Source organism: Syngnathus typhle, linkage group LG10 (assembly GCF_033458585.1).
Source record: "Syngnathus typhle isolate RoL2023-S1 ecotype Sweden linkage group LG10, RoL_Styp_1.0, whole genome shotgun sequence".
In the NCBI taxonomy this organism is placed as follows: Eukaryota; Metazoa; Chordata; class Actinopteri; order Syngnathiformes; family Syngnathidae; genus Syngnathus; species Syngnathus typhle.
Genome location: NC_083747.1, coordinates 5587929 through 5613468, shown reverse-complemented (window position 1 = coordinate 5613468; position 25540 = coordinate 5587929). Strand labels below are relative to the sequence as shown.

The following is a 25540-nucleotide window of genomic DNA, read 5'->3' as shown; positions in this document are numbered from 1 at the left end:
CGGCTGAGTTTTATACAACACATATATCGTACTGTGCTGTATACTCACTTAGACAAGGCTTTTTTCCGTATTGGCTATGATTCAGCATTTTTTTAACGATATCCCCGAAAGCATCTTGGCACGTAAAGAAATGGAATGTAGAGGTGCAATATTCATATTCTCTATGTGGCAGATGAGCTGACCTGTGAAGAAGAGTTTAAATAAGAAGCCCTCAATCTCACTCGGCATCCACGGCTATTAGCTATACGATATCCATATTCTTTAATCACGGTTACGCTCTCTTGAATTGCCTCAATGTACAGAGCTTGAGCGTTATAGCTGTCTCCTTCAATTTTTACATTCGTTAATTATAATTCAGTGCGTGTAAGGGTGTGTTCTTTGACATGCAAAGGGAAGGTCTCGTTATTAATCTCCTGCCAACTCTATTCAAACGCTATCAAGCTCACACCCAACGCTAGCAGAGTTCTAATGTTCCCAGTGGCCCTGAATTATTCATCGGGTCTTATTGTGCTGAGGTGTAATTATATAGTTTTGCACCATGCATTTGGACTATTTGATAGATGACGTGATATGATTACCTGAGGACTGCAGTGGATTATTGGTGAAACTGAGGCACTCGACACCATAATCCGATCTATAATAAAAAGCAGGGAATCAAGGAGGATTTGAAGGACAGCAACCCAAAATAAAACTTCCTTTAATATTTTTTTTTATTCCAACTAGGTCGGTTGGCATCAAGTGTTTTCAGAATCGATTACTCTCGCAAGCATTCCATTGAATAATTGAATAATCGGATCGAAAAATGCTTTAAATATGTATTGCAAAATCATGTTTTAAATTTGTGAGGATCAAATCAGAAGATTTGGACATTTTTTTGTTCATCAATGGCTCTAAAGCAGTGGTTCTTAACCTTGTTGGAGGTACCGAAACCCACCAGTTTCATACGTGCATTCACCAAACCCCTCTTTGGTGAAAAATAAAATCATTTTTTTCAAATTCAAGACATCAATGTTTTTATTGGTGCACAAAATGAGCACACCAACACACTGCATGAACTCAAAACAAATTCCATACCTGCAAATCAACATGACCTATGCTGTTGCCTTTGCGAGACCACTTTAGATATGCGTCATCACGAATTTACACGATAAATCAGGTGTGTTCGGTCCTCTAGAGAAGAGACTGACTCACCGAACCCCTCGAGTTTGATCGAACGCAGGTTAAGGACCACTGCTCTAAACGATAAATTGATTATCAGAATAGCTATAGATGATTTGTTGATTCATCCGATTATTGTTAAATCGATGCTTCAACTTTGAAGACATATTTGTTCGATTGCAAAACTTGTTTTATTATTTTACATATTTGTTTTTACATTCTAGGGATTAAGTTCATGTTCTCGAGGTGTTGTTTTGAATGTAAGCTACTGCCAATAAGTTTTCTTCAATGCTTAGACAAGAATGTCCACGTACGTCATAAAAAAATATTTTCAAATGTACTTTGAGATCCATTTTCCAAAGTTTGCCTTTTTTTATTCTCAAAAATACTGTTATTATACTTCACAGACACAACTAAAGCACTGGCTGAGGTACCCCAGAGCAAATACGCCCACCTCAAATGAGATTTGGTGCATTGATTGAAAAACAAAAGTCCCATTCTTAAATGTTCACATACTGTTGCTGTAAGGATGAGGGAAATATTTTCTTCCACTTGTGTCCCTGGTGACTGGGAACGTTTTAATTAATATCATTTTGATTAATGGCTGCATGACTAATTTCCCATGATAGAAGTGTTGATCATGAGATGCTCCTTCAGTTCCAGCTCCGAGGAGGCTGCGATTCAAAGTGCTGAGCCCAAACAACCTGCTCATCTCGTGGAAGGAGCCCAAAGGCGACTTTGATAGCTACTTGTTCCTCTACAACAGCATACCAGGTAGGGATGTCAACCTTAAAAAAAAAAATAATAATAAATTATTAAAACTCTCCGAACAGTCACATACAGAGAAAAAAAATCTGCTCTTCAAATTCGAACTGACTCAACTTTAAGGAAGATTTCATTATGACTTGGATGTTCCGTATATCAGGAACAATTTTGTATTGAACATATCATCAAAGCTCCTGCACTATTATCCGACATCTCTGCTCAGTTTGAGATGACAAAAAGTTTGTTGTAACAGCTTGAAATCTGTCAGCAAGTTGCAAAGTGAGGCTTATAGTCAAGTAGCTTCCATAACGATGGAGTTGAGCTCGGAATCAATGTGAAGCACAGGCTGCACACACAGCCGCAAGATTCAGCGTCTCACCCCGCCCATTGTGAACAACTGAAGAATGTTAAAATGTCTGATATGACCTCATCTACTATAATACATTCATTGGTCACCTTAATTGACATTGATGTGTCTTGTAATCATAGCACCTCTTCATCACATAAAATCCTTGACGATGATGCTGCCAACCTCGCAACGCCGTTCCGAAACACAGAAGATAATTTTCTCATGTGCAGCCATTGTATAAGTGAAGGAGCAGGTCTGAATAACCACGTAATATAAAATGCACCCCCCTCCCCAAACAAGCTACCGGGAGGAAAGCTGCATCTGACAATTTCGTGTTGCGTTTAATAGCGTAAAAAAAAATAAAAAATAATAAAAAAAATCTAATTTATGGCCGCTTCCTCTCTGGGAGGAGTGGAAGTACTGCAGTGGTTGCTTGGCACTCAGCACATGCAGTAAACATTTTGGCCCTCCCCTGTGTCCTTTTTTGTATCAAGATAGTTAAGAGCTCCATGCAAGAGCATCCAAACAGTTTCTCCTTTTACTTCTGTATTATTTATCTTCATATCATGCTCAGATTTATTTTAAGCAGACAAGCTGCATGATGAAAATTTAAGTATTAATTTGGTGGTATTAAAAAAAACAGCTTAATAACCTGCTGTGCTTGATTTATAAATAAAATGAAAAAAAAATCTGTCAAGCTGACATTCCCGTTAACAGTTAATGAAAATGAAATTCAAAAAACTAAAACAGCAATGTATACATTCTATGTACTGCAGACATTTTTCTTTTCCATTTATTGTTTCATGAAGACTTTTAACCTCTTGAGCGCAGCCCGGTAAAAAGAAATGAGAAATTGTTATTCATACACAGGAACACGTGATTATGTATATTGCGAATGCGTTTTGGTTCGGAAATGATCGACAGCATAGAGGTGTGCAAGAACATCAAACTATCCAATTAAAACACTGAGCCTGTATTTAGCTGAGTGACTTTAGTTTGAATGCTGAGCGCTGCTGTTTCTTCACCTTCTCCCTACGCCTTGCTAGTCTTTTAAGGACGTCATTATCCATCAGACTGCAGCGGTAGGGGGACCGCGGAAAGCGTGCACACACCTTATTGATGGCTTCATTGATTGCAAGTTCAACATTTAAGTGGGCTGATAGTGTGGCTGAACGCTCACATTGTCGCTCTCAAACTATGCAACAGCATTCATCACAGGAGGTCACTCATTCATTTTGTCCACCTCAAATGTTACTCAGTAAAAATGAATCATCTCCAGGAATTAAATACAAATTGGTCATAAAATGGACAGACTTCCTCCAAGGAACTGAATCAAACTTATGTTTAACCTTGGTGTGATTTTCTTATACTCAGGTGGCCATCAGAGGGAGATCATCATATCAAACAGTGACACTAAGGTGTTGATAACAGACTACGATCCATCCAAGGACTATGTCGTCAGTGTCATTTCTGTCAGTGGCAGTACTCAGAGCCGAGCACTTCTGGGCAGATTTAAAGGTGCGTTTATACCTTTAACCCTTGCGTATTGTTGTTTTGGTCATTCTTAATGTGGTCATCGAACTGGAAGATGACTACGGATTCAACTTCCATCTCTACTTTCTAAGTATCCACTGATGTACTATGGCTGCTGCTGATACGCTCTCATTAGTGTGAATGACTTGTTTACTGCTTTCCTTGACAACATACTTTATGTTTACTGTGTGAGCGGATGGATGAGGAAACACTATAAAAGGCTACCTTCTGGGAGGAAAGCTGCTATATGGATTTATTACAGTGAATCCCCATTTATTGCAAGGATATGTTCCAGACCCAAGTCTGCGCTATAGAGAGATCATTTTCTCCTTCCACACACTTTAAACACATTTAAATATATTAGAACAGACTTAATTATAACTTTTTATTTATTTATTTTTCTAAAGTTTTATTTAATTTTTTTTTCCTACTCTCTTGCTTCTTGTACGTAGTATTTACAGAAATCGCCGAACGCAAACTCGGTAACACTGATTGTTCTGGAAATTTAAAAATCTTGGGCAAATGGCACTAATAATAAAGTAGTTTGTTGATATACCATGTTTTTTGGACTATAAGTTGCTTCTGAGTATCAGTTAAAAAAGTACATCAAGAAGAACATATGTCAAATTGAACTGTAAGTTTGGGTGAAATTTCTTTCATAAAAATCAAGACCAAGAACAGACGTCCTTGAATCGTGTTAACGGCAACGAACGAGAAGTTTGCAGTTGATTTACAAATTTGCACTTCTCACTGTGCCAGCGCTCCCTTTTGCTGTTGTTTTTATTTTTATATATTTTTTTTATTTTTGTTAATGAATTTTAAATTAATTGTGTTCTTTTGACAGAGGAACTTCCTCGCCAGATTATTATGTCCAGAAATGCACAAACAGCAACGGTATGCCAATGAGAGCGGCAGTTAGTTAGTACAACATGTTGGCAAATCTCATCTTCATATCTGTAAATCTGGATTTGCTTGTACACTTGCTTGTAAAAAAGCAGAAACAAATGCTCGCTTAAAAATCAACAACGTAACAATAAATCGTGATTTATGATGGGGATTGACTAAATCATCGTGCATCTTGTGACACGTCTTTTCTATTCCATGTGCAGCCGTCGATGGTGGTGGGGGAGGCAAAACGGAGCCGCAGCATTTGACCGATTCATTGATTCTTCCTGAAGACGTCAATGAGATCTCCGGAGGTAAGACGAGCACTCACAAAGTTGCCAGGAGGATCAGACGTCACGTGTATATTAATATGTTGCTCAGATGAAAAATGTAAAACATCAAGTGTTGGCTTTGGTGTGCACTGCTGGTGAATTGACGTAGCAAGAACAGCTGTCGGGGCCATGTCGAAACAACAGCTCATTACAACCCAAAGCCAAGAAATAAAAAATGTCGCTCAAGGTCTTTCTAAATCCAGCTGGATAAGATTGGGAATTTCTTACTCCATGCTGAGACAACAGAACCGACCTTTTGAAAGTGACGCAGGTAACAAATGCCAAGCCTAATTACACTCTATTTGTAAATCATTCAGAGTTGTGTACACAGGGTTGAGTGATGTATTTGTCAATTGTGCCTTTGTGGTTTCCTACAAACTTGAACTATCTTGCCCCAGACTGGACTGTCTGGTTTTTCCTCTTGAAATCATTGAACTGGCAGCTTTAGTGATACACTACTTGTATTTCAATTTTACTGAAAAGACAGAGACAAGGAAAGTTTGATATTCATGTTAGGTCCTCTTAAATTTGGTAGGTTCATTTTATATAGACACCTCATATTACACTGGCAGTGTGGTTATTGTTTTGTTTGTTGGGCTTATTATTCAGATTTGCATGAAGATAATTCATCACGAGGCGTCAAGGGAATGCAACTGGGCAACTCAGAACTCTTCTGGTAATTTCAATTAAGCCATTATTCTTATGACTCAAAGTGGAAGGAAACAAAGTATACACCGAGAAATTGAGGGGAAAGTTAACCTCGATAATTGATGAAGAGCTTTTTTCCCCCCAAGACCTTTGAGTGTGTCCATTTTCATCTGGTTTCTCTTGATGCACAGGAACTAATATTCCCGGACCTTGCCACTGAGGATCTTTTTAACAATCTATAACTTTAATCTAATCCTTAGAGATAGGAGAACCAGTGTTGAGACTCTGCTTCCCCATGGGAAGGTGTGTCAGTGGATTTGAGGGTTCGATCCAAGCATGCGTTCCCAAACTCATCACACACAATTTATTTCATCACAGTGACAGGAAATAATTGTATGATCTGCTGATGCTTGAATGATTTTCCCAACTTGGCCACAAAAATCCTCATCCTCGTGGCCAGTCTGTAGCTCGATTAGACATTTGAGTTTCCTTCTGGCTGTTTTATCCCAACTGCAGCGGGGGTGACCTTCATTAGGGTAGTGCCTCACATCTCTCGAGGTTTATAATAGTATGCCGCTGTGCGTCAGTAGAGTCAATGAATGCTTTGCGTGTCGCTGAGCTTTTCTGTACTATGTCACACTGGATGAGTGAAAGGTGTTCTTTCATTTCATTGTGTGTTGTCAAGGCTTCTATCACATGGCTGTGTTCGTGCATATATTCACATCATTTTAATCAATGATACATTTCATCAATCTGGTTGATGAGATTTGTCCTGTTTGGCGTTTGAATGTTCAACATTCCCCCAAAATATGCATATTTGGTTTTATTAAAGACTTTAAATTGTTTATAGGAGTGAATGTGAGTGTCATGGTTGTCCATACGTGTCCTGCCATTTGATGGTGATAAATAGTGTGTGCACAGCGTGTTCTTTCGAAAGTTAGTTGTGATAGCTCACCTGTGACCCTAATTAGAAAAAAGCGTAATCGAAACCGGGTTGATGGAGATCCGATCGTCACTTGCCTGATGGTGTGTTTATGGGAGAGTTGAAAGAAAAGCTAGATTGTTTTTGTCGTCTAAGCAGGAAAATAAATTGGGATCAGGGCTTGACGTTAACTTTTTGCTCACCAGTCGCTGTGGCTATTGGATTCCTAGAGTTACGAGCCACTCAGCATTTTCACTAGCCGCAATTTTGCTGTTGGATAATAGACATTCTGCCTGACCAAGTTCTGGTTTTCTGAAAGAGGGCAAAAAAAGGACTATTAGAAAAAAAAAATAGAAAACAAACTGTGCTCAATTTCTTTCTCCGCAGCAAATCAGAGCATGTCAGCAGCCTAAGGATCACAAAATGTCAATACAATTGTATGTATGAGTGGTACAGCTTAAAAATGTTCAAAGTAATAAATATTTTGTCAAAGAAAGCTCACCATGCATTCCATTTCCACTTTGTGTTTTTTTTTTTTAAACCAGGATTTCAAACTAAGGCTTCAAACTAGGGTTAGGGTTTCAAATTAGGGTTGCAAACTAGGGTTTAAGTGCAAGAGCCCCACTCTCCTCCTCAATGAAGCTAATACGCAATTCTCTGCTCCTGTGTAGGTCTGCATCTTAACAGCTAGATTTGAATAATCGATGCAGTGACAGCGCTTTTTTTCCCTCTTTCCTTCCATGTAAATGTCTGCCTTGAGAAAAACAAAGTCAAGATTGATGCATTATGGTGTCACAAAGATGTAAATTGAAAGATTCACAGAACCTTTTCTCCATGAACAACGCTGTAAGCGTTTCAATAATAGCCTTCAAGCAGCTGTAAATAACACTAAGCTATATTATTACGTTTATAAGAACACTTCTCTCATGCTTCTTGCTACTGTCCCTTCTAAACTTCTATTATTGGTTACTGCGTAAATTTCATACACTTGCGTTCAAACGTTTGGGGACACTTTGAGAATGTTCTTATTTTTAAAATAAAATCGCTATTCGAGGATAACAAAATTAATTAGGAATACACAAACTTAGATGATAAAATATTTTTTTCAGCTATTTATTTATTCATTTATTTATTTGTTTATTTTTGGAGTCCCTACCTCAAGCCTCTTGCTGGGTGGCATGGGTCCCTAAGGTTCACCAATAGCAGCGGGTGTGCCAGGACAGATGCTTGTTTTGCTTGTCAAAGCAACTATAAACTCATTAGTGGGACTCGTGTTAGGCAGTAATGGAAGTCGACCCGAACCAACGTTTCCACAAACACGATAGCTAATAGATGATTCTTTGCACAGCTGTGTGGCATCAGATCAAACACTAATGTTTATGTGTCGGCATCACAGATGTCGTTCATGATCCTCCAGTGGTTAAACAGATTCCAGTCTCCTGTTGAGCCCAAAATTTAAGTCATAATTGAGCTTTGAAACCAAATGTTTTTTTTCCCGGTGAAATTATTACCTTCAATTAATTAGACGGCAAAACTTCTTTTCTTGCATTGAGAGTTGATGATCACAAAACACTGGCTCCCTTTCCCTCAGTCAGTCTTTCTGAAATAGTGGGGCGGGCCCCCTTTGCAATGGGGGTTGCGATGCCAGGGGGGCGCGTGTGACCCCAGGGAACTTGTTAATTAGGACACAGTGCTACGCAGAGGTGTACTTCTTACGATTTTATAAACTAATGATACTATTTATAGTCACGGGAGGGCGTAAAATATTTTCTTCTTCCTGGGGGGGCATAACAGAAAAGAATTGAGAAGCACTGCCCTAAGTTTTAATTCTGTCGAGAAAAGACACCTTAATAATAAGATTTTGGTTGACCGAGTTTAAGAATCATGGCAGTGAAATTATTTTTGAAAACTTATTGTAATGTAAGACACACAATCACATTGGCTGATTTAACATCCAAGAGTGTAAAGTAAAAAATATGTCCCAAAAACGCATCCCCTTTGCTACAACGCATTTTTCAACACCTACATAAATTAATAGGATGCGAGCGTTTCCTCCTCCCTCCGTCACTGAAGCCTCAGACTGGCAAGCACACGCGTGCAAGCATGCACACAAATTCAATGAACCCAAGGGACAGATGTAGTTAAAGTTGAACTGGAGGCCAATGAGATTCTGATGCTCTGATAGTGAGAGATAGAAACGAGAGTCATCTTAGAGCATCACCTCTACCTCCGTGTCAGAAATCCTTTATTTGCGACACTATTTGAGCTCTTTGGCTCTGTAATTAGAAGGTTGTGTTGCACCCTCCTGGAGGCCCTTTTAATTTAGAACTTGTATTTATTTCCCACTTTGTAGCAGGCTACTCCATCTGTTGTCCCTTTTTCTCAATTCACCTGTAGTACTTTACATATGCTCGAATAAATTCGGTAGCAGTGCTACCTTTAATAACCAGAATATTATTATTGTCATTATTAGTAATATTATCCATCCATCCATCCATCCATTTTCTGTACCGCTTAGTCCCCACTTATTTTTAGCCAGTTTCCAAACACAACAGACAACAGCAACAAGACACTGCAAGATGACATCCAACCATCCTAAGTTTATTCTGCAAACCTATTTTGATCTTGTCCTGTGCAAATTTCAGCAGTGTTCATTCAAATGGGTATGCTGCCAGCCAGCCATATTGATATGCATAGACAGTTGCTTCTTCTTCCACTTGGTTGCTTCCACTTCTGCCTTCATTGTTTTAATCAATTTCTTGTTTGTGCATTTTCCGTCCGCATGATGTGGCACCGAGATCTGATGGTCCAAATATTAAACCCAGAAATATGTCACAATGTTGGTAAATTATTATGGCAGGCGGTAGGCCCACTCCAACATTCGTTTGAATCATCGCTTGTATATGTTGCCAGTTCAGAACAGGGTAGAGTGATGATAATGATGACAGCTGGTGAGATGATATAAATACGGTACGAGAAAGAGCAGCGGGCAAAAGCGGTGAGAAGAATTGAAAACTAATGTAAATAAACATTGATACAAAGTGAGGAGGCAGCTAAAGGACGGAGGAAGCTCATTTCAGTGTCCTTTGCAATTTGCACACTCCTTCTCCATTAATCTCCCTTTACTTACAGCTCTTTCCATCCTGCCAACGTGTCTTTAATACTTTGCTTTAGCCCCACAGCTGAGTCATTTCTATTCAAAGCTGCGTCGACCTCGCACACGTTGGATGTCGATTCGCAGTCTCGGGAGCAGATCGACCATCGCTCACTTTGGTTTGCATGCAAGCGAGAAAGAGCGAGTGTTCTTGCCAGACTTTTGTCCTTGTCCTCAATTAAGTAATAAGAGTTCGCCACTAGGTTAAGCTGATTGTATGACACTACACTTGGGTGGCTCGTGCACTGGTAGGTCAAGTAAAGAAGTCAATTAGATTGATTTATGTCCACTTATGTGCCTTTCCAGCTCATAAAAAATGCTGATAATGGTAGCACTCTGAAATATTTTAATCATGTGAAGCAATGTCACACGGAGACGAGTGCCAGGTTAAATGCATTATTTAGTACAGCAACATGCCAGTGGTTTGTATAATTTTGTTTGCTAGATGGAATGATATGGTGAATTTGGAATTTGATTGAATTTTTCAGTTTGATTCTGGCCATCTTGTAAACATGTCTCAATATTCAGGGTTCTCTCTATTTTTTTGGCCACTGTACATCAAGAGCAGATACATAGATTTATTTATTTATTTATTGTGTTATCTGTTTATTTATTATTTATTCATCACTCTTACTATTGATTGTTTGAATTTCTGCCTTCTTGTTTTTATATTGTGTCGCGTACTTGTATGTCTATCGTGTTATGCGTCTCGTCACCGTGGGATAGAGAAAAACGTAATTTCGGTCTTTTTGTGTGTTGTGACATGTGGAGAGATTGACAATAAAGCTGACTTTGACTTTGACTTTGACATAGGCAGGCTAAAAACTGTTTTTTTTTTTTTTTTTAAATAGCCATAACTGCTAGTAACCACTGACTGGGTAACTACTCAGCTAGAGCTGCATGGTGCCAGGCCAGATAATTAATGATTGTAAAAAAAAAAAAAAAAAAAAAAGAAATTCTGCTTTTTGAGGTAACTCAGCATAGGTTTGTAGGTATTTATTTGTATAATTTGACTCCTGTGCGAGATCCTTGGCACTCGCCCGCCCCTTCCAGGGAAAAAAAATCGAGCTCCTCCAGTGTTGGTAACATCATTATAATCGTGTTGGATGAATTTGTCACCCGACATCGCACAGCCGCCTCACACTTTTCAGGTTGGGAGTTTGAATCTGAGCACTAGCCTCCCCAGAGTTTGAATGTTTTCCCCGTGCTTGCATGTTATTTTGTTTTTGGGGGTGGGGGTATGGTGGCCTCCCTCACACATTTCAAAACTGTTTGTCTCTATAGGCATCCGACCCAAAGTCAGCTAGGAAAAACTCCAGCACAGCCGTGATCAAAATAGATGGATGGTGAAATCAAAAGTTTTTTTTATTTGGTACAATGCCAAGTTAGACATTGCTTGTTTATTTATGGACTGTATAATGACCAATAAACCGGGAGCAGTCCGAGACAAATAAATTGAAATCCTCTCCCATAGCCGTCACTTACTTTTATTTACAAGCTAGTATGCGTTGGCCATGGTGGAAAGTATCATCTTGAATAAAAATGCCATGCTTGGCCATATTTGACCAGCTTCTTTGACTTTGTTTGAGGGATTTGTGCTAAACTCAAACTGGTTTCACTTAATTGGCTGTTTGGCCTTGGGCATAGCACAGTGAGTATAATTGTTAATTATTAATGATTATAATTCATGATGGAATAATAAGGTAAAAAGTCAGAAAATAAAGTATGCGGCAAACAAATGTATCATGAACTTGTGCACTGTTGTCATGATGAACCACTGAGTGTTGAAGTACAGTATCATATAACAATACTGAGTGTAAACTATTTTTTTAGAGCACCAAAATTCCCTTTTTGAGAGCATATTTTCTTGCCTACTTGCGATTGAGGGGTGACCAGTCAACATTTTGCACCCACCTATTGACCCAAGATGGGCTCCAGCTCACCTGCGATGCTGAGTATATAATATAAATTAATATATCTTGCACTTGACTTTGGTGGTTTACAAACTAGTGTCTCACATTTTGCAGAGTCAATTATTAAGCCAACTCTTTAATGGATCCAGGCAGAGTCACCCATGCATTTTTTTTCAATATGTACATAAGGCTAAAGAAAAAAAAAATCCACCAGATATGATAAGCGAAATAGAAGCCTACTCTGCTCAACAAATATGTGAGCAACCAAGCGCAGAAATTAGGTTAAGACAAACAGATTGGAGAGAGCGGCGAACGCAAACAAAGGTAGAGGAGAGACGGCTTAAGGGAAAGCCCCTCGGTGTATTGAGCCTATACATAAAGCATCTGCTGTGTCAGAACGTCTTTGGAGGGAGCTGAAACAGAACACGGCAGTCGATTAAAGTTCAACATGTTGAGAAAGGTCACTCGTGGAACGAGACAAACTGTCAAAATACATTGTTGGGATTATGTTGTATAACCCAATGCATCATTAGACTCTCCCAAGGCGGTCTCGCCGACTCCTTGCATGAATAGCAATGAGGGGCTGAGTTGATTGAGGTGCTCTGAGGATGGCAGATGTCACAATCCTCGACATCTTGCCCGATCTAATGAATTTAAAAAAAAAAAAGCCCTTTTTGAGCCCTTGTCACAGTTCTCAGGAACTTTCATGAAGGCTTTGTAAGCATTCTTTACTAACTAAGGTTGTAATGTTTTTTTAAAATGTTATCCTTATTTTCAACATGCTTTAAAAAAAAAATAGTTGGTGTTATCCAACACATACAGGAAGCTGTTCATTTTAAGGATTCAGTTCCAACATATCTTTTGCACTGTCACAGGAAAGCTGGAGCCTATTCCAGCTGACTTATGGCAAGATGGCGATACATCACTGCAACGGTGCCGCCGTATATTTTGGCCTGTCATAGCAGCGAGACACTGCAGTATCCCATTATCGTTTTGTGCCTGGGATTTATCTTACATCAAGACTGCAGATTAATTTAATGAAAAACTGTTTAACAGATATCAGTTTGATTATCTTTGCAATAAATTATCATGGCCATAGAGGTGAATTGCTACTTTCAAACTAGTTTTACGCAGGAATCTAAAGTCTGTTTCTGCTGTCAGCCCATCTGCTTAACCGTCGCTGTTCTTGACATTAATTCCAGCCACTGCAATGTAATCACAGTGCTTTGGAGGAAATAAAACCTCACAAGAGAAGGACTGAAATCGCAGCAGACTCCGTCTGATCCAATAAATAAGTCGCTAATAAATCAAGACGGCATGGTGAGAAGCAACGGTTAATGAAAATAAAGCAAGGAAACAGTAACATGGAAAAAGGCTGCAAATGTTAAATGTGTTTGTCTAAAGTTTTACTACTTTTAAGAGCTCGGTGAGTTTTATTTCATTTTTATATTTTTAGTGTAACTTTTCCAATATTTCTTGTTAGTGGTCATTAGGGAGTTATCGGTGTTAGTCACTTGTGACTTGTTCAATCCGCAGGATGTTGGATAATGACTTTGTTACTGTAATGCCAGGTAGAATGTTCCATTCAAGACTGCTGGAAAATACGCAAATGGGGTGGGGTGTGTACAAAAAAAGAAAACATATCACTTAATAACAAACACCCTTTTCTTTTTTTTTCAGCACTTTTATTTATTAAATTGACTGTGCATGGCAGCATACTGTATTTTCTTGTCAAGAAACGTTTTCAGTCGGGCAACTCCAAACACATTTCAGTTTAAACAGAATTTCTTGTTTTAAAAAGAAAGCAGTTTTTTTAAAAAAGTATAGCTTTTGTGTAACTTCATTTGCGGGGTGAGCATTTTAGCATTCGAGGTATACATTTTGAATTTGTTTATATGAGATGCAAAATGTGAATTTTGACTCTCAAATTGTGTCACACCAGCTCATTGTGTTACGACCTCTTACAAATTTTGATATGTGTCTCCATCTTCTTGCTCTAGGTACCATTTATGATCAGTGCTCCTGTGTTTTTGCTCTCCTTGAGGAGTCTGGCAGGCAACCATGGTCTCTTATTGCACTCGTCCCAGTTTTAGTAACAATTTCAGCGCTCCTGCTTGGTAATCCGATTTATGTCTGGATTGCACATACTTTTCCCCATTGGTCTGCTTTGTGGTTGATCCCTTAGGCCTGGTGAACCGTCAGTTTAACCGTTTGTTTGCAAGCCAATTATGGATGATGCGCATCCATTTGTGTACTCGCACAAAAATAGAATCGGTTACGGCAGCGGCTTTATTAATCACGAGCTTATATGCAAATAAGGTTCAAATACAGTTCACTCGACATTCTTTAGCACCTGATATTTCAAAGTTAGCTCGGCACCAAAATGCTCTGAGTCTTTATAGGCTTGAATATGAAGAAGAGGAGTCCAGATGTTTGATTCACTTTCAGTACCATTAGTTAAGTGGGCCTGGAATTGTGATTGTCTATTTTACAAAGTCATTTTGAGCAATTCTATGCCTCTGGCTTTTTGGCAACAGTTTACGGGAGGCTTTCTTTTGTTCCAGCACTGTGCCCAGATGTGCAAATCAATGCCCATAAGGATATGCTTGCATCACGAGGAAGAACTTGTCATCCTAACTAAAAGTCCATCCTTCCATCCGATCAAAGTCAAAGTCTGCTTTATTGTCAATCTCTTCACATATCAAGACACACAAAGAAATCGAAATTACGTTTCCTCTATCCCACGGTGACGAGACATATATAGTACACGATAGACATACAAGTAAACGACACAAAATAAAAACAAGAAGGCACAAACAATAAATAATAAGAGTGATGAATAAATAATAAATAAATCAACCAATGGGAACAGAGAGAAACAGAAACTGCCTTAGTAAGACTTAACATTACAGACTTGAAGAAAATAGAACAGAACTTATTATACCCACTAAAGAGGACTTGTTGCCTTCTACCTGGGTCTCAATTTTTCAAACCATAAATGAGCTCTTGGACATTGTTCCTCAGGATGTGTAATCTCAGCGAAGGTGTTAGATGAGAGCTCCCCTCTCATGGAGCGTTGGTGGTTGGAAAAAATAAAAGAGAACTAAGGCAGATGGAACTTTGGGGGAGAAGAGACACCTTTGACCAGCCGGCTGTTGTCTGCAAGGCAGGCGGTGTGTAGCGATGAGATGTATCGGCACGAATCACAGGAGCAAGCAACCAATCTCTCTGACATCAACAACACTGTATGCATATTTATGTGTCGGCACAAAGCAGGACTTTGATTTGCTGTCCCCTTCCTATGCCTCGCTGTGTATTATTTGCGTGCATGGGTGAGTCAATAGCCGCATGATTGCAGAAGTAATGTATATCGAATATGTGATTGTGAATCATTTTTCAAAACATTGGGCAGATTTAATATGGAAAACTGTCAGATGATTACAGTATCAAATACTCTGTAGATTGCAGAGGCCTGTGCAATTTTTGATCACAAACATGCTGAAGTTGTCAACACTTTGTTCCACACGCTCCAAACAAATCTCTTCAGTGCTATCGAAGATACGTACATGTAAGATGAAAATTGTAAAACGAATTACAGTAGTGCCTGGGTATTATGTAGCCCTCCTGAGATTGAAATTGGTTTTGGTTATAGTCAGATTACACCTTGAGGAGGTTTTCTTCCGAGACGTTAAGAGTTGTTTTCGTCCTGTACCAGGTTAATGGAAATCCCGTTAGGCAAATAGTCTCGTTACAGTATGCCCTCCAAGCATATCATGACAATTAAGAAGCTTGGTTTTCATTCATGTTAATTACTTACGGCCATATTCTCAGAAAAGGTTGTGTAGTTTTATTGGCTGTGCAGATCCTCCCTTGGACTTCATTCTGTCATTTGCACACCTTTTCACCATTTGCACACTCTGCGTGGAACAACGCTTAAATCTGTCAAATCTGGAAGAGTGCACATTCTCCCAAAGATTTAAGCACCTTTTCTCTTGTGCAGAAGAAAGGGTGAATCATTGCATGAATCAACTCATTGAACGCATTATTCTTATTCTTGCCTTTTAAAATCATTACAGGAGGTGCGTCACGAATTGGCCGCAGTTCCTTATATTAAATGTACGCACTTTGAGCTTCTGCCAAACTCAAATAAGTTTATTTTTCTGCCACATCAACAACTCTCATTTGCATTTAAAGGAAATGAGACGAGCCACTCAGATCAGGGTACTGAGTTTGACTTTTTGCTGTGCTACGTTATCGTCAACTTTCATTAGGGAGACCTTTGTAGACTTGGTGGAGGTCTGTGCTTTTGTAAATGTCATTCTAGCATTGATTTTTTTCATGGATCTTTTTTTTTTTTTCTTTCAGTGGACCAGTTTGTGTGCCACACCGAGTCCATAGCAGACATTGTGATCCTGGTGGATGGCTCGTGGAGTATCGGTCGTCTCAACTTCCGGCTGGTCCGTATGTTCTTGGAAAACCTGGTCAGCGCCTTTGAAGTTGGCATCGACAAGACCAGGATTGGTACGTCTCCCTTCACTTTTCCATTATGAAACGAGCGAGTCTTTTGAAGGTTGTGAAAATGTCATTATGTGCGTGATTGTAGGTTTGGCTCAGTATAGTGGTGATCCCAGGATAGAGTGGCACCTCAATGCTTTCACTACGAAAGAAGCTGTCATTGATGCTGTCAAGAACCTTCCTTATAAAGGAGGAAACACTCTCACGGGTATGGATTTATTGTTGCCATCTTTATTTTAACCATTTCCAAACTAAAATTTCAATTCATTGGACTCGAGTGCCTTTCATTATGTCTACCTACTTTTATTCCCCCACCCCTGTTTTCTTTTTATGAATGTTCCTCCTCTATCCTTTGTCTTTCCCAAGGGCTTGCACTGTCCTATATCTTGGAGAACTGTTTCAAGGCTGAGTCTGGTGCTCGTGTTGGTGTACCTAAGATCGGGATCCTCATCACTGATGGGAAGTCTCAGGATGATGTCATACCGCCTGCAGAAAGCCTGCAAAAAGCTGGGGTTGAGCTGTTTGCAATTGGTGAGATTGCACACACAGCGGGATGACAGGAGTTGTGAATTATCCTGTTATAGTCGCACGCAAGTGGCCACTGTTAGAATGGACTCAAATCCCCATGTGCAATTCCCTCTTCTTTCGCAGGTGTAAAGAATGCTGATGAGAATGAGCTGCGCTCCATTGCCTCGGAGCCCGATGACTCTCATGTATATAATGTTGCTGACTTCAACGTTATGAGCTCCATTGTAGAAGGACTGACGAGAATGGTGTGTGAGCAAGTGGAGCAGCAAGACAAGGATATTAAGGAGCGTAAGTGGACAATGATACACTATGTGAATGGCAGATAAGAGACTGGAAGGACTACATGGAGTGAAAATGCAGAAACTGAACATTTTTAAAATGTATTTTAGTAAATGAATTGCCAAAATGAACCTTATATGTTCCCGTATATTGACTTTTTGGGGTGAAAATTGGTTTCGTTTTTTTTCCTTCAAACATTTATGATGTGTGTCAATTACAGAGATTTTTGTTTGGTCCCTTTGCTGAACTTTTTGAATTAAGGTACTGAGATAACATGCTTTGCACGATAGCTACCTTAACGAAGTGCATTATCTGGGTAATTTCTTTGAATTGTATCACAATCATGTAGCCCTTCATTTAAATTAACAATCCAACTTAGCTTGTAGTTCATGAACCAGATATAAAAAATTTAAACCTAATGGCGAGTCCTAAACCTAAAGACCTATAAAAACAATTTCAGCCTTGTTATCATCTTTATGGTTCTCCGAACGGAAAAAACATGAATCAAATCGACTCTAATACGTCTCAATGAGTGCAAACTAAGTTATTGCAAATATTAAGCTTAAGCGGGCAGAAAATATAAGAAAATTGAAACTACGTCTTGTCCTAAATTTTGCACCACTAAGGAAATAATTCATATATCGCCATGTATCCTTTTTTTTCCCCCCTTTCAGAACAGCCAGAAAGAATTGGACCGCCATCAGACTTGGTGACTTCAGAGGTGACCGCCAGGTCCTTTCGAGTGACATGGCGCCACACCCCTGGAAATGTTGCAAAATACAGAGTGGTTTATTTCCCTGTTCATGGAGGACAACCGCAGGAGGTAAAGGGCTTGTATTTATTGTCAAAACAAATTACAAAACACATTACAAATAATAATCTGATAATTTGAGAAATCTTAGTTCCGCAAGTGAAGAGATGTTAGGCTGAATTGTAGCATAGCTTTTAAATTGGCTAAAACATATTTCAAGACCTGTAACCCAGAAATAAATAGTTTCTGGACTGCTGTTTTTTTCGGCTTCCTTCCAATTCATTTTCCCACCACCATTGTTGTTTTCATGTTCTAACATTCATTTTTTCCCTCAACCATCTGCTCCCCAATCTTGTCTATTTCTCTTTGCGCCACTTCCCCGCACCCCAGGCTGTTGTTGACGGCCGTGACACCTCCGTAGTGTTGGAGCATCTCAACTCGCAGACTGAATACCAGCTGTCCGTCTTTGCTGTGAATGAAAACGAAGCCAGTGAACCATTAAGAGGATCTGAAACCACCCGTGAGTGTTTATGCACACCTTTAGCATTGCAATAAATAATAATAATAATTATTATTATTATTATCCACATGGTTTTTATTATTATTATTATTATTAAAATGTCTTAAAATTTTAACTCTTAATTGATCCTAAAATGTATCATTTTTATTATACATGTGCTTTATTGTGAGATGGCACCAAAAATCTGTCTTTCTTTTGTTGTGTTTTTAACTTTTGTTGAGTCTCTCTGAAATAAAAATATTAAATTTGCTTCATACAGGGCATATCATGCAGATCAGACACCCACTAATAAAGACTAAGAAAAAAAAAAAAAGGTCTTGCAAATTTGCCATGATTATGTTTTCAATACAGGGTCATGCTGTTTTTTGATGACACCCTTTTTATGGAGGTCATTCTTTCTGCGGACCATTAAAAGTGATTCACTCTTCTATTAGTGCAAAATGAAGTTGTTTAGATGCAACTCAGCCCTTCCAAAGATGAGATTTTTAATAATTCTGACACAATTCGGGTTCTGACTGCTTTTCGCTGTGTGTGGTCTTGTGCATACGCAGTAGCTCTTCCCACCGTGACAGACCTCCAGCTGTTAGATGTGACTCACAACAGCATAAAAGCAAGATGGGACAGTGTGAAGGGAGCATCGGGCTACATGGTGCTTTATGCTCCACTTACGGATGATGGCGACTTAGACGAAAAAGAGGTACTTTTTCAAACAAATGTAGAGCTAGCATACCTTGACTTGATTTTGGTGATGGGTGTCTTTTTGTCTGAAGGTCAAAGTGTCAGAACCTGTGAACAAGCTGGAACTAGATGGTCTGATCCCCCACACTGAGTATACAATCACTGTTTATGCTATGTTTGGAGAGGAGGCCAGCGAACCTGTTACAAAGCAGGAAACAACTTGTGAGTGTTGCATAGCCACATTCAAACATTTGTTATTCACTATACTGAAAGGAATGAATAAAAATTGATCAAGGTGTAATATTGCATTACTACCTCTGATTATGTTTACCAAACGATCTTTTTAAAGGCTTATATTTTGAGAGCTTTGGAGCAAATGACATCGTGCTGGTGTGTTTGATCATGTGTGTATTGCGAGCACATTGATTTAACGCCACAACTCTTTCTCGCTTTCTGGTCAGTGCCACTTAGTGTGCCTCGGAACCTCCAGTTCTCTGATATCACGCACAACTCGGCACGCATCAGCTGGGACCCCGCTGCCAATGGAGTGACTGGTTATCGTATCATGTGGGTTAAGACGGATGGGCGGGTTACTGAGGAGGTACGTGTGTCAAATATGTTATTTTATTTTCTACACTGTATGCTTGCTGACAAAGATAATAACAATAATAATAATAATAGTCATAATAATTTTAGTACATTAACCATAAATACTGTTCACATACTTCAATACTGGTGTAAATTAGCAGCACATCCCTTCCTGCAATTTTCATTTTTATTTATTTTTTTATTTTTTTATGTTTTTCTTCCTTTACAAAATTAACCCATATGCAAGGAGAAGTGGTAAATGAAATTTGATCCAATTGTGTTTGTTTGTCTTTTAGGTGGAAGTTGGACCTATGAGCTCTTATGACCTCAGTGGACTGACATCTCTGATGGAGTACTCGGTGGCTCTATTCGCTTTATATGATGAAGGCCAATCAGAGCCGCTCACTGATGGATTCACGACGAGTAAGTCCCTTTTGTTGAAAAATGGATCAAGATGGCTTTTGGAAAGTTTTGTGGAGGGCTATATGTTTTACCATTTGTTGTTTAGCTTTATACATAAATCAAATTGACAAAAGTCGGTTCATGGATTTTTTTCTCCCAAGAATTTTGTTGGCATCCTCCACTATGTTGGCCTGAGTCATGACATAGTTTGCAATACTATCACACAATAACTCAGCAGGGTTTATGAGCACAAAGTGACTCAGTGGGCAACGTACACAAAAGTATTGGGACACCTAAGCATTCCACTTACAGAAACTGAAGCCTTTTGAACTTTTTTTTTAACCAATTATATTACGTCTATAGGAATGTATGGAATTGATTGATATAATGCTGACAGGGATTTAAAAAAACTGGCTATATTGTATATTCTATTTTCTTTGCTGCTTTCAAGTAAATTTAATTGGTTTTATCTATTGGGATGTGCAACTGTTAACCAAGTGAGACAGATGCCACTACTATAGTACTAATTTGCATGAAGAAGTAAATAAATGTTCCCCTAACTTTATCTTCTAAATTGATTGTACTTCATTGGGCCAACGTGATCTTTACTGGTGGCAATTTATTCTTAGTGTCCATGAAAGGGTGTATCAATACTGTTCAAAGGTGAGCCATTTTTCTCCTAGTGTTGAATTTTATTGCCCCTACAGCTCCCTCTGCTACACTGGCAATATGCCCACTTCATTTACACCTCAGCATAATAGCCCAGGCCCATTAAAAGGTCATTTCCTGGTCCCTGACTATTCAATCATACTAATGATTATTGATTGGTTGGAATATCCCTTTAAGCAACAGGCTTTAGTGCTGAGTCAGAAAAAAATGGACCTTTGGCAAGGTACCACTGAAGTCCTCAATGGAGAACAAGGTGATGTTTTACCACTTGGTTTAACGAGGCAAAAGCCTCGGGTTCTTTAAGATGACAGCGCTCATAAAAATATATTTTGTGACATGCCTTGTGCTTTTTTTTCTTATTTTTTAATCCATCCGTCTCCTATTTTGTCTAGCGGGGTACACCCTGTACTGGTGGCCAATCGGTTTATTATTATATATACACTATCTACTGAAAAACAACAATACACGCATTATGTTCTACTTTTATTGCGAAATAAACACTAATGAAGGCATTTCAAAAATGTAAACAACTTAAGCATTTTCTCACAGCTCCAGTTCCAGGTCCCCTCCATCTCCGATCCAGTGATGTCAGTTCAGATGGCTTTCAGGTCAACTGGGATCATTCCGCAGATGACATCATCGTCTATAGACTCTCCTGGGCACCACTCGCAGGAGGCGACACAAAGGAGGTTGGTACGGTATCAGTAATGAGCACTTGCTACATGGCTGCCACTGGAACGCTGCAGACTTTGAAGGGTTTATTCTGACAACAATGAAGGCGTGAAACATAAATAGGTTTTTAAAAAGCCACCATTTGGTACTCTCTTCTCATCAATTTGAAAACTATTACATGAGTGAGAATTTAATTTAGAGCCAAACGTGTTTATCCTTTGGGGTGCTGCTATTGTTCAGTAGTCTACTTATGGCTGTGTGTGCCCTGATAAAGTGGAACGTGTGCCGGTTGGACCAAACTGCTTCACTCGAGCTGATAAAACCGCAGACATGACTGAGTATAAATAAAAGCTGAATGAACCCAGAAATGAATGGCTTGGGTGGTTTATTACACTGATCTAGGCCTTGGAGACAACTGGGAGACGGTGATAAAGCGCTCTCATGTTTCCAATTGTATGTGTGCACCCTTGGTGAGAGTGATCAATGCTGGAATTATCACTCTTGGGAGTTAGAGAGGTAAGATGTCAGCATGGATAGTGAGCAATTTTCGACTCTGTCCCGTCTGCTACCCTTGCAACACGCGCACGCTTTTTATAGCCATTAAAATAAAATTTCTTGTTAAAGTTGGAACACGCTTTTTCGAGCTGCTCTTGAATAAATCATGAACGGTTGCCTCACAGACAATCAATTACAAAGGCAGCTAATGAAACTGACATGCCTTCCGGCTAGTCATGGCAGAGCTAACGAAAAAATATTGCGCAAACCAGCCTGCAAGCAAGAGATGTCATTTGAGTAAAACTGGTGCAAATTAATAATGTACAGGACAATTTACAACAAATTAATAGGTCACATAAACATTGTCAAAAGAGCAGAAACATGCCAGGGTTCAGATTCTGATATGGTAATAATAAATTAGTATTATTTCATTGGGTTTTGGGTGAGAATAAAATATAAAATGTGTGTTTCCTTTTTTTTTTAGGTGATCCTGAGTGGAAGCGATAACCGATACATGTTGACGGATTTGAGTTCTTCCACTGCGTACGAAGTTATGGTGATGGCAGTCTTCAAAGATCAATCGGAGAGCGACGCAGTTTCTGTCACAGAGACTACATGTACATTTCTTTCAGCATTTGCATTTCTCATAATAACATGTTTTTTCATAATAATAATAATAGCAGTAACAGGAATAACAATCATATTTTCAATGAATAATTACTTTAAACAAAAACCTTATGTTTCATGAGTACCGCAGATTCCAGTTATTGACTGAAGAACATCTAATCAATACAATTGAATTTCTCAAATTGCATACCCTTACGCCGCACTTTGCTCTCAAGGCAGTATGTTGCCAATCAGCCCAAACATATGTCATGAAAAACAATGTGTAGTTCTGTATTCAGAGTCTAACCCCAAATGTGACTAATTGAATTGGCTTTTGTCCTTGTTTATCTCAGAGGTGGAAAATCTATTTTCCCCATCAATGATTTCTATGTATCTATCTAATTACCTGAGCTATTGATATCAAGGGTTGCTGCGTTTGGCTCTAATTATGTGATTGATGCTTTCTGTATTTCCCCAGTGGCCAAGACAACAACCATCGCCACCACAACCACTGGTAAGAAGCAAATAATGCATCATGCACGTGATGTCATCAGTGATATTAAATAGTTCCTCTAATTACCTTTGACCGTGAAGAATTTCATGTCAATGAGAAGAATTCTACGATCAAACAGTTCCCGTTTTTATCGAGGGTCAATACATTGGCCCGCTGAGTTTTAATCACGGTTCAAACCAGAGCATGTTTACAGTGTCGTAAGTCTTTCGATTGTTGATTGGCAAACTGGCAACGCACGCTGGTATTGCACTAACCTCGTGAGATCCAGGAGATTTGCTAACAGTTTAGAGCGCTGTGCCGTCTGCGTTTGTATGATCCAATCAAATCTGCAACACAGTGGAGTCACCCTGCAACTGCAGTTCAAACTAATTATTTTAGGAGCGTCCCAGAGGCGACCATGATTGTTTTTCTGTTATGAACCAGCGGCACCTAATCGAGTTAAATCGTAGTCAAAGCTTTCAAAATTGAAATTATAACATAAGTCAGCTAAAGGCTTGGAATTCTGCAACCCTGTATCTCAAGGCTTTTATTGAAGAGTTGCTTTATGTAAGTAGCTTTATAGAATCCAGCAGTTGAAGTCTGCATAAGCTTGATTTACGTGCACAAACATTTTAAAGGCCCTATCATGACCATTGGCACAAACCAACAAAATAGTTACTTTACAGCTTTGTGGGAAACTCCCCCTGTTAAAAGTGTCTTTTTCGCCACCTGACATTTTAAATCTGTCCAACCCACTGCTGACAGCAGCGCACTTAAATCTGCTGCCAGTTTTCAGTGACATTTTGATGGATAAATCTCACTGTTGAATCCCTCATGTTTGTGCTGCTGTTGTAAAGCCCCCCGCCAGGCGGTTAGGAACCTTCAACTGAGTGATGAAACCACGCAGAACCTCCAGGCATCATGGGAGCTGGACGACCCCCGTGTGGAGAGCTTCAGGCTGTTTTACGCCAGCATCGGGGCCAATCCCAAAGAGGAGACGGTGCGTTTAAAAAAAAATCTTGACAATCTGCCCCCACTAGTCTAAATTTGTGTTTAACGTTTGTTTGCATTTTCAAAACGTCTCTCTTATGATTAGTAAACAAAGGCCAGTCAACTAAAGTAGTAGTAAAGGCTGACATTCGTCAATGATTTCAGTCAAGCAAAACGATAACAAAAAGTAAACCCTTCTCTCGTATTCTGCTCGCATCATATCGCCTTTTCACACATCATAAATTCTCGCAGCAACAAGCTGGGAAGTTGTACACATCGATTTAACAGAACAGACAACAACGCTGCTTTTTCACAGACTTTGCAGTGGTTGCTTCTGGTAATCATTTACTCCCATCAGAAAAGCGATTCCACGTTTAGCGCCGCTCCACTTGGCTTCCCCAATCCCAGATCGCTGTTTCACACATTCATTCTCAAGCGGCGGGCGACTCCCTTACCTCCCCCTCCATCTGTTCCCGACTGTGCTTCCCTCTTCTCTCATCACCTCCTTTTACTTTCATCCCTCGAACCCTTTTTCCCCCTTCTCGTTTTAATTTCCCGCTGTGTCGTCAGAGCCGCACAAGATGGAGAGGCCTGACCGAGCCAAAGGACATTCCATTATCTTTTCAGCAGCCATTTACCTCCGTGGCTTCAGAGATGGGGCACAGCGGAGAGACGAACGAAAGAAACAAGCTGGGGTGGAGGAGGAAACAAATGTGGGACATGGGTCTAAGCCTGACCACATAATTGTTGTTGTGTCTCTTTGGGAAATATGAAAAGACTCAGGGCAAGCACGATAAGTCATGTGATGCCTCAAATAGCTCACTTTCATTACATCAACCTGCTGTCGTCTTGCGATGGATCCACGGGGGACTCTGCGATGAGCACCAGTCCATGCTGTGACCCTCATCTGAATATACAGCAGAAAATTGATGATTGGTTTGGCAAGCGTGACAGCAGTAGCGAGTGTTGACCGAAATATGGGCCATTATTTCGCCTGGACGGTACTTTTGAAGTCCGATGGACATTTTTTAATCAAAAGCTTTAAGTGCTCTTTCATATTTTCTATTTCAGATACGTATAACCAAGAGTGGTCTTTAGAAAGTCGACAAAGCCAGGAGCTGAAAGCTCAGGTGGTTAGTGATGGGTGTTTTATTTGGAGATGGTATTTCATTATATTTGAAAGCATGGCACTTGAAACAGGTTCTTCCGCGCCCTCGCACAAGCTGCCAGCTCGGTTAGGTTCTTGGAAAAAGTAAATCCAAAGCGTTTTGTTTTGTTTTCTGGATTCTGGAGTTCACTTTTTTTGCTTTCCTCTAATCACTGAAACTTTCCCTATCATGAGGTTGATTGTTCTGATGATCTCTCACTAGTCTTTAACGCTCCCCACAAAGTTGGACTGGCAAGGTTCATTTCCAGTCCACCTCAGTTTTTTGAAAATGGAATCATCAAATTTCTTCTGCTAACACAGAGCTTGTAAAGTGATGGAACGTGGCTCAACAAGACACCTTAAAGTTAACCTTGAGAAGACTTATTGCCAACCATTCACAGGCTCATAGTCATCATCACTCAATATCAGTCTTGATTCATCTTCACATCATCTGATCAAGATTGCACTTCCGTCATATTAGGCAACCGATTGATTTGGTGGCAACAAGCACATTGAAATTCTGAAAGAGAACCAACTTCAACACTAAT

General features: G+C 39.5%; 1 protein-coding gene across 1 annotated transcript in view; it reads left to right on the top strand.

Annotated features, from left to right (window-relative positions):
- The window catches only part of col14a1a (collagen, type XIV, alpha 1a), a 71460-nt gene that overhangs the window by 6783 nt on the left and 39137 nt on the right, over positions 1–25540 (top strand). Inside the window, exons 3-19 of the mRNA XM_061289141.1 lie at positions 1816–1932; positions 3647–3790; positions 4915–5004; positions 16025–16180; positions 16263–16382; positions 16541–16705; positions 16826–16990; positions 17656–17804; positions 18123–18252; positions 18804–18949; positions 19023–19152; positions 19392–19531; positions 19815–19941; positions 21139–21278; positions 22241–22373; positions 22841–22876; positions 23713–23855. Of these exons, the coding sequence (XP_061145125.1) occupies positions 1816–1932; positions 3647–3790; positions 4915–5004; positions 16025–16180; positions 16263–16382; positions 16541–16705; positions 16826–16990; positions 17656–17804; positions 18123–18252; positions 18804–18949; positions 19023–19152; positions 19392–19531; positions 19815–19941; positions 21139–21278; positions 22241–22373; positions 22841–22876; positions 23713–23855 (2231 nt within the window). The remainder of the gene's footprint in view (positions 1–1815; positions 1933–3646; positions 3791–4914; positions 5005–16024; positions 16181–16262; positions 16383–16540; positions 16706–16825; positions 16991–17655; positions 17805–18122; positions 18253–18803; positions 18950–19022; positions 19153–19391; positions 19532–19814; positions 19942–21138; positions 21279–22240; positions 22374–22840; positions 22877–23712; positions 23856–25540) is intronic.